Source organism: Pongo abelii, chromosome 17 (genome assembly GCF_028885655.2).
Source record: "Pongo abelii isolate AG06213 chromosome 17, NHGRI_mPonAbe1-v2.0_pri, whole genome shotgun sequence".
NCBI classification, from domain to species: domain Eukaryota; kingdom Metazoa; phylum Chordata; class Mammalia; order Primates; family Hominidae; genus Pongo; species Pongo abelii.
This window is the reverse complement of record NC_072002.2, coordinates 40,320,631-40,335,916: the sequence shown is the minus strand read 5'-3', so window position 1 is coordinate 40,335,916 and position 15,286 is coordinate 40,320,631. Positions and strand designations below refer to the sequence as shown.

The 15,286-nt window shown below is 35.0% G+C and overlaps 1 protein-coding gene across 7 annotated transcripts in view; it reads left to right on the top strand.

Moving 5' to 3' along the window:
• SS18 (SS18 subunit of BAF chromatin remodeling complex) overlaps nucleotides 1-15,286 on the top strand; it is a 75,038-nt gene that overhangs the window by 20,322 nt on the left and 39,430 nt on the right. For 5 of the 7 annotated variants that reach the window (XM_024235780.3, XM_024235779.3, XM_063716788.1 and 2 more), the window contains 1 exon segment: nucleotides 13,228-13,381. In XM_024235780.3, the coding sequence (XP_024091548.1) occupies nucleotides 13,228-13,381 (154 nt within the window). 7 annotated transcript variants of the gene reach the window in all.

Genomic DNA, 15,286 nt, shown 5'->3' with positions numbered 1-15,286 from the left:
TTCTTTTTTAGATCTGCTCTGGCATTTTAAAAATATTTTCTGCTCTTTGCTGAGAGGGCGTTACTAACTATAGTTTGAGATACTTGAGTCTGAAAAAGAACTATTATGTTTTAGGATGATTTTACTTAAGTTTTCTAGAATGGGGTTTTTCACTTCATTTCAGTTGAATGGGATGGGAATTAGAAATGTGTTCATAAGTATATGTAAGTTTAACTTTCAGTTTTTTCCCATGTCATCTAAAGAGAAGAATTATTTATTTATAGTTCTATTTCATGTGTTTGGAACTGGCCAAGATCAAGCACTAGCTAGAATCTAAAAGTCAAGAATCTAAACACTGAGAATAAAAGGAGAAAAATAACTTCTAATGCCAGTGCACTAACACTTAGGCACTTTACTTCTTAGTTTCAGCCTTGTGTCTTTTTTCTTAATGCCAAAGCATTATAACTTTATAATGGAACTTACTCTTCACCTTACACATATTTTAACAGACTTGTTTTCTTAATTTTAAGCCAGGAGACAGCAAATAGCAAAAATGGGAGAAGTTGTTCTATAAGCAGACATATATACATGCAGTGTTACTTGACAGCCAAGATGGCATAGAAATAGACAAAATTTATAAAAAGCTGACAATTCAAAATGTGTACTACTCTGGCACCATTTAGTGTAGATAGATAGGGCCCTATCTATCTTGGTAAACCTTGCAGGCATCATTTAAATGTTGGTTCTCAGAGTTGGTGTTTACTTTCTGAAACAACAAACTATTGACGTAATTATTTTCATAATTAGGAACCATTTTTAATTTATTTTTATAGGTTTGTGGGTACAAGTGCAGTTTTGTTATGTGGATTTCTTGTGTAGTGGTGAAGTCTGAGCTTTTAGTGTACCCATTACCCCCCAGTAAGGAACACTGTACCGAATAGGTCATTTTTCAATCCTCATCCCCTCCCCCCACCTAGGAACAATTTTACCAGTAGAAAGTGTGACTATTTTTTTGTGTATGCAGATTTTTCCTTCTCAAACATACTTTGAAGAAATGGCATTTCTACGTTTTAATTTCATATTAGTTATTGTTAATTTATTTTTTATCATCTGCTAGTATTAGCATATACAAAGTGGTAGGCACCATTTGTTTAGAAAAGAATTATGAGAGAACAATTTCAGTCAAGAAAAGTTTTTATTCATTAATGTTTCTTTGAGAAAAACTTGGGGAGAAAATAATTCTTTCTATTGTGATAGTTCATTTTAAGGCACACAGTCTGAAAATATTTCTGTATAATCAAACATTTTTAAGCTAGAAAGAACCTAGATAATCATATAATTTAGTGTTTCTCAGCCTTGGCTACACATTAGAATTATGTGGAAAGCTTTAAAAAACTTCCAGTAACTTAATAGATCTGGGCTGAGGGCCCTGTCACAGTATTTCTTTTTCTTTTTTTTTTTTTTTACTTTGGTAGGTCTTTGTGGCAGACCTGTCACAGTATTTCAAAAGCCTCTTTGGTAATTCTAATGTACAGTTAGGTATAAAGAACCTTAAATTTCTCTGCCTTTCAAATGGAGTATCCAGTGACATTTTGAGAATTTCAGAAAAATATAATTCCTGTTCCTGTGGTGTCAGCTTCATTTGATACTGTTTAACATGAATCATTTTTATAATATGAGAAAGATAATACTTATTATATATTTTATTAGAATGCTGTAAAACAGTTCATGGTGTCCAGCATGTAAAGGTACTCAGTGAATATTGGCAATGATGATAATAATAAAGATATAGGTACACATTGGAGGATATCAATGGAAAGGGGCATTAGATTCTGGAGTATTTGAAGTAGAACTAACAGGATTCAGTTACTGAGTAGATGTAAAGCGTAGAAGAGAGTGTTTGGAGACTCAACTGATGGTGATGCCATCCACTAAGTTGAGTACATAAAAGCATGTCTTGATTTTAAAAGAAGGCTGAAAGCTGATTGGAATTCCTTATCATGTTTTTACTTAATTCATTATGAGTACTGAGTTTGAAATATCCCCAGTTTAGCCAAATATACTTCTTGAATTTTAAATTTATTTAAATATATACTTAAAATTTTTGTAAGTATCTTTACAAAGATATCTGTACAAAGAATAAAAGTCTGACCTGTTAATAAAAATTGATTGAGGCTATGTAGTCTTACATTTTATATATTGTTTGAAATTAAGTTGCATTTTTTTTTGGTAACATCATATTTGACATTCTGAGCAGAGCCCTTGGGTAGCATGTGATTAGCTGTTTCTTCCACATGCTTTAGTAAAGATGATAATATTAGTCTTCAGGTTCAGCAACTGTCCTGGCAAAGCGTCTGTTAAGGTACTTCTCTGACTAACATTTGATCTTACAGAGTTTCCTTTTTACAGGTGTGATTCAAGTAAGGTGAAGGAACACATGCTTAGAGCTGTGGAACATTTTGAAGATTAGCAGGTCGTATTACATTTGTAACATTTACTAAATTTTTAGCATAGGTAACTTTGCTATGGTTAGAACGCCAAGGACTACAAAAAGCCATACAAAAACCTACTGTCACTTCTGTCTTCCACCTGCTTTTTATGCAATAAAAGCCAATATAAATATATACCTTGCTGTTTTCTACACAAGTAGAACTTGCCATGTACCCTGTTCTGTACCTTGTTTTTTAATTACAGTAAAAAAAAGAAAGCATCTATATTCTCATTTAAAGTTATAGAAATAACTTTTCTTAAAATTTGGTATTTTAATAATGTTTTAAGTGTTTGATAAACAGGATAATGTTGTCTTATTTCAGGGGTCCCCAAACCCTAGGCCATGGACTGATATGGGTCTGTGGCCTGTTAGGAACCGGGCTGCAAAGCAGGAGGTTAGCAGCAGGTGAGAGAGCATTACCGCCTGAGCTCTGCCTTCTGTCAGATCAGTGGCAGCATTAGATTCTCAGGAAGGTGAACCCTATTGTGAACTGTGCATGCAAGGGATCTAAGTTGCATGCTCCTTGTGATAATCTAATGCCTGATGATCTGAGGTGGAACAGTTTTATCCCGAAATCATCCCTCGCCTGCCCCTCCCACCATCCGGCCACCATCAGTGGAAAAATTGCCTTCTACAAAATCAGTCCCTGGTGCCAAAAAGGTTGGGGACCACTGGTCTTTTTGGTAAGCTTGATAATACCGACTGTTTTCTCCTTTGAAACTTATTCTTTAGCTTCCATGATAGTTATCTTTTTCTCTCTCTGGCTGCTCAGCTCATCATCTTTACCATGCCCATTAAATGTTGCTATTCCATTCTTGAACATTTTCTCATTGTATGCACTCTTCCTGGGACATTTTATCCATACTCATGGTTTCCTATATTCTTGACTTCAGGTGTTCCATCTAAACATCGATGGTTGCCAAATATAGATCTTTTTTATGAGTATGAACCATGAATCCAGCTTCCAATAGACATACCCATTTGGACATTCCACAGGCCTCTCAAAACAATATGGACAAAACTCATTTCTCCTCAGTTCCCCCTGTTGTTCCCTGCTGTAAAAAGGGGGGAAAAGTTTACAGGAAGTATTTTCATATTTTCTGTCTCAAGCAAGTAGTATTAAAAACACTTAGTTCTCTTAGTCAGAAGCTTGGTGGTCATCTCAGAGTTCTCCCCTTTCTTTCACCTGCCATAGCTTGGTGTCCAAGTGTTTTTCTTTCACTGGTACCTAGCATGGTGCTGCACAATTAAAGGTGTCTAGTTAAAACATTTTGATATTTAAAAACAGGAAGCAAGACTGTGGGTGAAATGTCCCTGAAGTGTTTATTTTTGTGAGTTTTAGTACAAATTAAGACATCAGTATCTTTCTGATACTGAGGTGAGGAAGGCTGTGTTGAGAATAAAAAGCAAAAGAGAAAACTCTAAAGAAAAATAATTGATTCCTTTAAGAATGTATAACAAAACTTTTTATATGCCAAAAAATTCTATAATTGAAAGACAACTCAATAGTTATTGTACAGTATAATGTGCTGTTTTAGAAATACTTTGTATTCAGAGTACATTTGAAACAGCAGAAGGTGTGATTACTTCTGCCGTTAAGGATTATGGAAAGTTCCACAAAGGCAGTATTCCTGTATTTCATAGAGAATTTGTCTATTGGGGCACATTTTTCTGAATTGATATTATACGGAGCATTTCACCAACATCATTGCCTACCTTCTTTTTCAGATATCTTAGGAAAAAAATCATGTTTACTGTTTGCTGGACAGTATATATAAAATTCAGAAGACTAATTGAGTCCAGATAGGTAAAGAGATTGGATATATCTTACTGTGAAGAACAGAAATGTGTGTGTGTGTGTGCGTGCACAAATTTCCAGAACTATATTAAAATCAGCGAAAGTAACTTGCAAAAATGCTAGGGAACTGAAAGACTGTCCCTTTGACATTAGGGATGACTCCATGGTTTTCAGAAGGGCAACTGGAAAGATGGAATTACCATCACTGAAACTACGGATAAGGCGGCTTGAGGGTGAAGGGAAATATCAGAGATTTCATGTCTGATAGACTTCCAAATGGAGATGTGAAGGTGGAGTAGGCAATTTTGATAATTAAAAAACATGAAAGTTGGCAGAATGATACTGCCTCCTAATTTAATTCTCAAAGTGTTCATATTGCACGATCATTTTTCATTCAACAAATATTTATCGAGTACTTCTATTTGCTACTAGATGATTGGGGGCTCCAGTAATAAGCAAATATAATCATGGGCGCAGTCCTTACAGAACTTAAACCTGTAATGGGGAAGACATACTTTAAATCATTACACAAATACATTTGAAATTACAGCCATAGTAAGTGTTATGAAGGAAGAATATCTGAAAATGTTGGAGCAGACAGTGGGGACCTTATAATTCTGGTGCTCAGGGAAAAGGTGACATGAGGTGTAATTCACATACAATAGAATTCATTCAGTTTAAGTATATAGATAGATGAGTTTTGACAAATCCATGTAATCACCGCTATAATGAAGATAACAATGTTTATCCCCAAAAGGTTTTCCAAATATCCCTTTTCTGCCCATTTTTAAATTGAGTTCTATGTATATAGACTGAAAAAAAGGGCTTAAAATTTTAAAATGGTCATATATATATATCCATATATATATAAATATAAAATCCATATATATATATCTCCATATATATATATGGATTTGTAGGCATTCTTTATATATTCTGGAACAAGTCTTTTGTTGGCTATATATATTTCAGATATCTTCTCCCAGTTTGAAAATTGGCTTTTTATTCTCTGTGGTGTCTGATGAACAGTTTCTAATTTAAATGAAGTCCAACTTATCAATATTTTGAAGGGATAATTCTGTATCCTGTTAAAGAAATATTTTCTTATGTCATAGTCATGATGATATGAAGATACATGTATATTTTCTTGTATAAGTTAGTTTATTCATGATCCATTGCAAATTAAATTTGTATATAATCTGAGATAGGACTCAAGTTTCTTTTTTTCCTCCATGTGATAGTTGATCCAGCACCATTTATTGGAAAGATCATTCTTTAACCATTAAATGTAGGTTGTTGCCTTGTGACTGTATATGTGGGTTGTTTCTTAATTCTCTGTCTGTTGGTCTGTTTGTCTGTCGTTGTACTAATTATGTCTTATTTATTGTAGCTTATGATAAATCTTTGTATATTCTAGTGTTCTTCCCCAAGATTTTCCTGGCCATTCTGGGTCCTTTGCATTTTCATGCAAAGTTTAGAATCGGCTTGTGAGTCTGCAAAAAGCCTGTGGAATTTTTATTGGGATTGCATGGAATCTTGAGGTCAACATCAGGGTAATTGATTATCCTCTACAATATTATTAATAAATCTTCCAGTCAACAAAGATGGCATATCCTTCCATTTTGTGAACTCTTTCTCTCAACAGTATTTCAGTGTAGAGGTAATGCACATTTCTTGTTAGATTTATTCCTAGTGTTTTGGGTTTTTTTGGATGCTCTTATGCTATCAGTTTTTAAATTTCAGTTTCTAATTGTTTTTTGGAAATATATAGAAATATAGTTGATCTTTATATATTGACCTTAGTTATTATATTCACTTATTCTAATGGTTTATTATAGGTTCTCTTGGGTTTTCTATGCACTTAATTATGTCATCAGCAAATAATGACAATTATAAGTCTTTTTAAATCATTATTTCTTTTTACTTTGTTTTCTATTTTCTTTTAGTCTTTATACCATTGCTTTGTGTTGGTTTATTTATTTTGTTGAACAGAAATGGTGATGTATATTCTTGTCTTATTCCTGAATTCAAGGGGAAAGAATCCAGTATTTCATTAGTAAGATGACGTTGGCTGTAAAATTTTTGTTTTAAGAATGCTCCTTTTATTCTTAGTTTCTGAAAGATTTTATTGTGAGTAGGTATTGAATTTCATTAAATTCTTTTTCTTTATCTGTTGAGATGATTATATGGATTTTACTTTGATGATTTGGTGAATTACGTTGATTAATTTTCAAAAGTTAAATCAGCTTACATTCCTGTAATAAATTTCATTGGTTATAATGTGTTATCTTTTTAATAAGTCTGGATTTGATTTGCTAAAATTTTGTTTAACATTTTTGTGTCCGTGTTCATGAGAGATGTTTTGACCTGTCATTTTCCTTGTGTCCTTGTCAGGTTTTGGCAGCTTCATAAAGAATTGGGAACTGATCCCCTTCTTTTTGTTTTCTGGAACAAAAAATTGATGTGAGGTATTATTTATTCTTAATGGTTTAGAAGAATTCTCTATTGAAGCTATCTGAGTCAGGAGATTACTTCAGGGAAGATTTTAAGTGATGGATTCAGTTTCTGTAATAAATAGAGGATTGTTCCAGTTTTCTATTTCCTGTGTCAGTTTCTATAAGCTATGTTTTTCAAAGAAGTTGTCCATTTTACCTAAATTATTAAATATATTATCATAAAGTTGTTCTTAATATCTCATTTTCCTTTTACTGCCTATATTAATATCCCCTTATTTTCCTTTTACTGTCTATAGCATATGTACTGATGCCCCCACTTTTAATTTTTCTGAAATTGGAATTTCTGTCTTTTCTTGATTATTTCTGCTAAGGGTTATTAATTATTAATATTCTCAAACAGCCAGCTTTTGGCTTAATTTTCTCTTAATGCTTTTTATTTCATTGAGTTTTGTTCTTGTTTACATTATTTCCTTCTTTGTACTACTTTGGGTTTGATTTGCCATATTTAGCTACTGAAAATAAAGGATGATAGTGTTATTTTTCAACTTTCTTTCTTGTAAATACACATTTTAAAACTATAAATGGTCCTGTAAGCATAGCTTAAACTGCATCTCACAAATTTTGATATTACATTTTCATTACCAATTAAAATATTTTAAAATTTCCATTGTGATTTCTTCTTTTATGAATCATTTTGTTACTGATTTTTTTTTGGAGACGGAGTCTCGCTCTGTTGCCCAGACTGAAGTGCAGTGGCACGGTCGGCTCACTGCCAGCTCCGCCTCCCAGGTTCACACCATTCCCCCTCCTCAGCCTCCTGAGTAGCTGGGACTACAGGCGCCCGCCACCACGCCCGGCTAATTTTTTGTATTTTTAGTAGAGGCAGGGTTTCACCTTGTTAGCCAGGATGGTCTCGATCTCCTGACCTCGTGATCCGCCCACCTTGGCCTCCCAAAGTGCTGGGATTACAGGCATGAACCATCACGCCCGGCCTACTGATTTCTAATTTAATTCCACTGTGCCCGGCCTACTGATTTCTAATTTAATTCCACTGTGCTCAGAAAATATATTTTATATGATTTCAATCTTTTGATACTTATTGACTTGCTTTATGGCCCAGTATGTGATTCAGTTCAGTCAACATTCCTTGAGTACTTGAGAAGAATGTGTATTGAACAGTTACTGGATTCTGTAAATACAAATTAGGTCAAACAAATTGGTTACTAGTAATGTCAAAATTTTTTTATATTCATAGGGTTTTTTTTCTTCTATAAATTACTGAGAGAAGTATCTTAAAATCTCCCAACTGTTATTTTGGATTATTCTGTTTTTCCTTTTAGTTCTGTCAGCTTTCACTTTATAAATTTTTGAAGCTGTGTTGTGAGATGTATACACATTTATGATTGTTAAACGTTCCTGTTGAACTTTTATCATAATGAAGCATCTCTTTATCCCTAATAATTTAAGCCAGCTATTCAGTATTAACATAGCAACATCATCATACTTTTAATTAGTATTTGCATGATATCTTTTTCTGTTTTTTCTTTTAATATGTCTGTTCCCTTGAATTTAAAGTAGTTGTGTTGTACACAGAATATAGTTGTGTGTTTTGAAATCCAATCTAATGTATTTGTTATTTAATTGGAATGATGGGTCTATTTACATTTAATGTAGAACATGATATAGTAGGATTTGTGTCTTACAAGGCAGGTATTTTTTTTCTATTTGTTCCTTTCTTCTCTTTAATCAAGCATTATTTTTTCTATTTGATTTTACATATAATTTTACAGTATACATCTTTAATATGTGTGCATGTATTTTTAAGTAGTTGCCCTAGAGATTAAAATATTCTTCATTAAAATATTAAAATATTAGTTTATTAGGTTGTAGTCTAAATTTATACTTTTAACACTTGTTGAAAAATGCAAGAACCTTATAACGGTTTAATTTCATTTACCTCGTTGTCTTTTTCTTTTTTTAGACAGAGTCTTGCTCTGTTGCCCAGGCTGGAGTGCAGTGGCGTGATCTTAGCTCACTGCAACCTCCGTTTTCTGTGCTCAAGCAACTCTCCTGCCTCAGTCTCTCGAGTTAGCTGGGATTACAGGTGCCAGCCACCAAGCCTGCTAATTTTTGTATTTTTAGTACAGATTGGGGTTCATCATGTTGGCGAGGCTGGCCTCGATCTCCTGTCCTCAAGGGATTCCCCCGCCTCGGCCTTCCAAAGTGCTGGGATTACAGGCATGACCCACCTCACCCGGCCTAGCCTAGTCTTTTGTGTGTCTTGTCCTATACTTTATTTTTCTACTTTGTTTAAACCAGTAGAGTCATTGTTACTGTTATTTTAAATGTTAATATTAATATATATTTATCCACATATACTTTTCCATTCCTCTTAAGTAACCTGTCTAGTTCTGTGCTTCCATGTGGGGCCATTTTCTTTTAGCTTGATATATTTTGTTCTCTTATAACAAGTGTTTTGTTAACTTTTGTTCATCTAAACTTATTTTTATTTCATCTTCATGTTAGAAGGTATTTTTTTCTTAGTGTGGAATTCTGGGCTGGTTGGTTGATTTTCTTGTTTTTTTTGTCTTAGCGCTTTACAGATGTCATTTTGTCATCTTCACTTTCTATTATTTCTGATGAAAAATTAGTTGTTAGTTTTATTGCTGTTCCCTTCCAGGTGATATGTCTTGTTTTCACTGACTGCTTTTATTTTTTTCTGACTTTAGTTTTTAATACTTTGATATATCTGGGTTCAATTCATTTCTTCATTAAATCTCTGTTTTGCTGTTTCTAAACTAATGATTTCTTAATTTCAATGATTATATTTTCTTGTTCTGGAATTGTCATTTGACTTTCTTACAGAATTACGGGGCTTTGCTGAAATTCTCCATCTGTCCTGTGTTTGTTTGTTTATTTATTATTTATTTTTTGAGACGGAGTCTTGCTCTGTGACCCAGGCTGGAGTGCAGTGGCGCGATCTCGGCTCACTGCAGCCTTCGCCTCCTGGGTTCTAGCAATTCTCCTGTCTCAGCCTCCCGAGTAGCTGGGACTACAGGTGCACGCCACCACGTCCGGCTAATTTTTTGTATTTTTAGTAGAAACAGGGTTTCACCGTGTTAGCCAGGATGGTCTCGATCTCCTGACCTCATGATCCACCTGCCTCGGCCTCCCAAAGTGCTGGGATTACAGGCGTGGGCCACCGTGTCCAGCCTTATTTATTTCTTGAACATACCAATCACAGTTATTTTAAGTCTTTAGTAACTCCATAATCTTTTTTTTTTTTTTTTTTGAGACAAAGTTATGCTCTGTCTCCCAGGCTGGAGTGCAGTGATGCGATCTCAGCTCACTGCAGCCTGCACCTCCCAGGTGCAAGCGATTCTCATTTCTCAACCTCCCAAGTAGCAGGGACTACAGGCACGTGACACCGTGCCTGGCTGATTTTTTTTTTTTTTTTTTTTTGGTATTTTTAGTAGAGACAGAGTTTCACCATGTTGGTCAGGCAGATCTTGAGCTTCTGGCTTCAAGTGATCTGCCTGCCTTGGCCTCCCAAAGTGCTGGGATTACAGGTGTGAGCCACCACATCTGGCCTGGAACTCCAAAATCTGAATGACTTAGGTATCTTTTTAAATTTTCTGTTATTTCTCTTGGTTGTCCATTCTTTTTTTAATTGAGGTACAGTTTATATAAGATTTACCATTTTAACCATTTTAAAGTACAGAATTCAGTGGTTTTTAGTATATTCACAATTATGTAAGCATCATAACTATCTAATTTCAGAATGTTTTCACTACCCTAATAAAGTGAAAACTGTTGGCAGTCAATCTCAGTTCTCCCCCTCTCCCCATCCCCTGGCAACAGCAAATCTACTTTCTGTCTCTCTGAATTTGCCTAGTCTGGACATTTCTTATAAATAGAATCATACAATTTATGTGGCCTTTTGTGTCCATCTTCTTTCACTTGGCATAATGTTTTCAAGGTTCATCCATGTTGTAGCATGTATAAGTATTTCTTCTTTGTGGCTGAATAATATTCCGTTGTATTCATATGCCACGTTTTGTTTATCCATTCATCAGTAGGTGGACATTTGAGTTTTTTCCAGTTTTTAACTATTATGAATAATGCCACTGTGAACATTTGTGTAGAAATTTTGCGTGAGTGTGTGTTTTCAATTCTTTTTAGTATGTACCAGGAATGGAGTTGCTAGATCATATGGTAACTGTTGAAGTTTTTAGGAACTGTCAAACTCTTTTCCACAGTGGCTGTACCCTTTTACATTTCCACCAGCGTATATGAGAGTTGCAATTTTTATATATTCTTCACAACACTTGTTATTTTTCTGGACTTTTAATTTTTATGTTATTGCAGCTATCAAAGTGGGTGTTGGTCATTTATTTTTGTTTTTTAGAAAGCCTTGCAATTTTTAAGAGTGTTAGACCTTGTGGTTGAACAATTATAGAAGCTCTAGTTTGTGTTACTTTGTTCCAAAGAGAATTAAGTTTTCCTTTGGTATGTGAAGTACTAGGAGGTTACCTTGAATCTATTAAAGGTTGTTTATAAGACTTTTTAGGGCTGATCTATTTCAATTTTGACCTTACTCTTAAGGAGTAGCTGGCCCTTCTGTAGTCTCAGCAGAGAGCTGAAGTTATTTATGAAGGCTCCTCTAACTTGGTGGGGCCTACACTCCAGTCTTTGTCTCCATAGCAGTGAGCAGCAGCTGGAATCTCTGCTGAGCTCTTAAGCCTCCTACCTGCTATTTCGACTAGTTTTCTTGAGTGTTTCCCCTCTTGTGGTCCTTTCTCTCTGGAAATTTATTCTTTAGTTTCCAGCTCTTTGATAGTCAAAAATTCTGACTCTTTTTTTCCTTAGTCCAATTGGACTGCACTTTCTACTTGAGCTGTATTTCCCTGTTACTCAGCAAACTCAAGGAAAAAGCCAAGATAATTGTGGAGCTGGTCTTATATGCTTCCGTTCTTTCAGGAGTTGTAGCCCCTTCTGTTCCTCTTTGTGTAAGTCACTCTTTAGTGCCTTCAAACAGTTTTTACTTTTTGTCTAGATTTTATGAGTTTTATTTAGCTCAGGGTTAGTTTGATACAAGTTATTCTAGCATGGTGGTAACAGTAATGATGTTTTATTAGTTGAATTACAAGAAAATGACCTCACTATTAAGAGTGAGAAAATGAATTTTTAACAGAAAATTTGGACAAGAATATAGGAAGGAGGATTTCTGTTTTCAGACAGAAGAGGGTTAAGGTAGCCAGGTTTGAAGGATGATAAATAAGGATGATTAAAAGTTAGATAATATGACTCATATTATTGTTTTTTTTTTTTTTTGGTGAAAACTGAACAAGGTTTTTAAGTGTTTAAAGAATACAAGTTGGAGAAATAATATGAGAATTTAAGAGAAAATAATAAAGAGCATTCATCTGGATTTAGTTGTGAAGAAATTAAAATTCTGATTTTAAAATGTGTGCTATTAGAGTAGACTTGTTTATTTCTGTAAATGTTGGTGATTATTAACTGTTTGGAGGTTTGAGTATTTAAATGTGATGGCCAAATAACAATGTATATCTATTAAGTGTGCCAAAGAGAATTGTGTTCACAAAATGGAAAGGTATACAGTAACTGGCCATTTTTAAATGTAGGAGGAAGAGAACAACTGATAATACAGGAATGGACATTACATTTAGAACATCAAAGTACAGAAGGAAGGCAGAAATAGATTCCTAAAGAATAATGCCTCCCTCTCCTCCTACAGGATTAAAAATGGGGGTTTGGAGCGAAACTAACCGTTTGCCTTCTCCACCAAAATATCCCTAAGAAGGGACCCAGGTGTGGCAGACCGCCTCATATCTATGTTTTTCCTTTTGCCCTTTTGTGAACTCTGAAGGTTAGTCAGTGGTTTTCTTCAAAATTGCATTAGGAAATTTGCCAAGGGCATCCTTTTGAGGCAGCTGTCTCTGTACCCTTGGAGGCCATCAGTAATGTTTCCAATCTATAGCAGTAGTCGGCACAAAAATGTTGAACTGTTGTCTTCATGTTTTAAAACATTCCTCTGCTGCCACTATCCTCCACCCCGAAATAGTGTAAAATATGGCACATTTTGGGACTTAGAGTCCTTTCATCATTTTTTGTTACTGTACATTTTTAGGTAAAATCCATCATTAATAATAAGTATATCCAATACATCAATAATGAAAGGACATTTAATTTTTTTCACATAGTTTAGATAATAATAGACACATTAGAAATGCTTATAAGTGAGAATTTTTTGTATAGAATGTTAACATTTTAATTTTCACTATTGAGATTTTATAAAGTAAATATGCTTTAAAGTTTTGGGGGTTATTAACTATGTTCATGATGAAAATGCATTAGAAGAATTTGAAATGCATTTGTGTTTTTGTTCTTATGCAATTTAGTAACATAAGCAAATTTTTTACCCTATGCATCTTTCATATATTAGTCTGTTTCTCTTGTTTTACTAAACTGTCTTCTTTCAGCCACCCACACAGAATATGCCTATGGGTCCTGGAGGGATGAATCAGAGCGGCCCTCCCCCTCCTCCACGCTCTCACAACATGCCTTCGGATGGAATGGTAGGTGGGGGTCCTCCTGCACCACACATGCAGAACCAGATGAACGGCCAGATGCCTGGTAAGTTTTTCTCCTCTAAGACATTAACACCAGAGTTGCTTAGCAACTGAAACGACATGGGGGCTCAAGGGATACTAGATTGTTGATGACAAAACTGCTTTGAATGCCCCCGAGTACAAGCTCTCTTAGAGTTTGTTAGCTACAGAGCTACGTGACCTGTATTCAGTGTTTATCAGGCTGCCCTTGGGCTTCGATGTAGCTGACACACACCATTCCTCTGATGAACAGAACTGGCTAAATTTAGTCTGTCTGAAACTGCAATACAGTTGGCTTTAGAAGCTTTTTGGAAAAAAAGGCGTTGCACCATGGCTTAAGAATTAAAGTCTGTTTAAAAAAGATATTATAACATTTCCCTGAGTTTTTATTTACTTAAATATTGATTGATCTCAGAAACAGTATCACTGGGAAAAACACATGGGGAAAGAAACAAAACAGTCTCTGAAGTGCTGGTGTATTTAGTATTTCCTTATTGATAATTGAAGCTGAATCTAAATTTTTTTAATACATAGTTTATAGCATAACATAAATATTGGAATTGATTTTAAAGCAAAAATTAAAGGCTGAAAAGTAATGTAAACTTCCTTACATTATTTATACACTGAGCCATTCTCTTTTCTATTTGTCAATTTTAAGTGTAGGGTCACTAGGTTGATATGTTTTAAGACGTTGGATGGTGATTTAGTTACCTTTGGCTGGTTTGAAATTTTAATCAGAAAAGTATCTTTACACTATTTTGTTTTTGTAACAGTAGCATCAACCCATGGCCATAATTTTTGGTAGAATATTATCTACATTAGGTATCAGAATATTTTTACTTTCTAACACAAAAGTTATTTTCATTGATAAAGAAGGCATTATACAACTAGCAGTAATGGAAATAAAATAACAGAACAATTATTAAAATTAGTAATTAGCATCTTTAGGATACTGTTTTCTATAGCCGATTGTGTTGATTGATAGCATTGGTGTCCAAGGATGATGGGTGCAGTAAGGAAACAAAAGAGAGCACAGAGCAAAAGAGACAAGGTAGCCTGGCTTATAGAAGATTGAGGTGTGACTGATCGTATAGGAGGGAAGTGGTGTTTCAGTGGCTGTCTCCTATTTCCTGCTAAGTCTTGCAACATATATGGCACACATCCAGTATGGAGGTAGGAATAAAGACATCACTGCTTTTCAGTTTGTAGTCATACTGTAGTCAAGAGAAATCTTCTTGCCAAGTCCACATTTAGTTCACCAGGACACACTGTTTTTAGAACTGGGAAGGTAGTGATAGTGCAGGTTAGCTAGTTAGGAGTTTTGTGACTTTTTATGATGGTACTTTGAATTAGGATTTTGACTTAAATTCTCTATATAACATAGAAGCCTAAGGCCAAAGAAGCATTTGAGCAGCAGTACAATTATGGTTAACATGACATTTTGGTTTTATGTAAGGCCTTCTGAAGTATATTCTTTTATAAGCTAGTTATTATCAACCACTTATGACCTGGGTTGTTCAGAATACTGTAGAGCTTCCAAAACAATAGTTAAGAATTTCTCCAGGCCAGGCGCAGTGGCTCACGCCTGTAATCCCAGCACTTTGGGAGGCCACCGGCGGGTGGATCACGAGGTCAAGAGATCGAGACCATCCTGGCCAACATGATGAAACCCCGTCTCTACTAAAAATACAAAAAATTAGCTGGACGTGGTATTGCACGTCTGTAATCCCAGCTACTCAGGAGGCTGAGGCAGGAGAATCACTTGAATCCAGGAGGCGGAGGTTGCAGTGAGCCGAAATCACGCCACTGCACCCCAGCCTGGCGACAGAGTGAGACTCCATCAAAAAAAAAAAAAACACAGAATTTCTCCTAACAATAGTTACGGAGTTACAGTTAAGCGTAGGAGAAATTGGAAGGCCAGTAACTTATA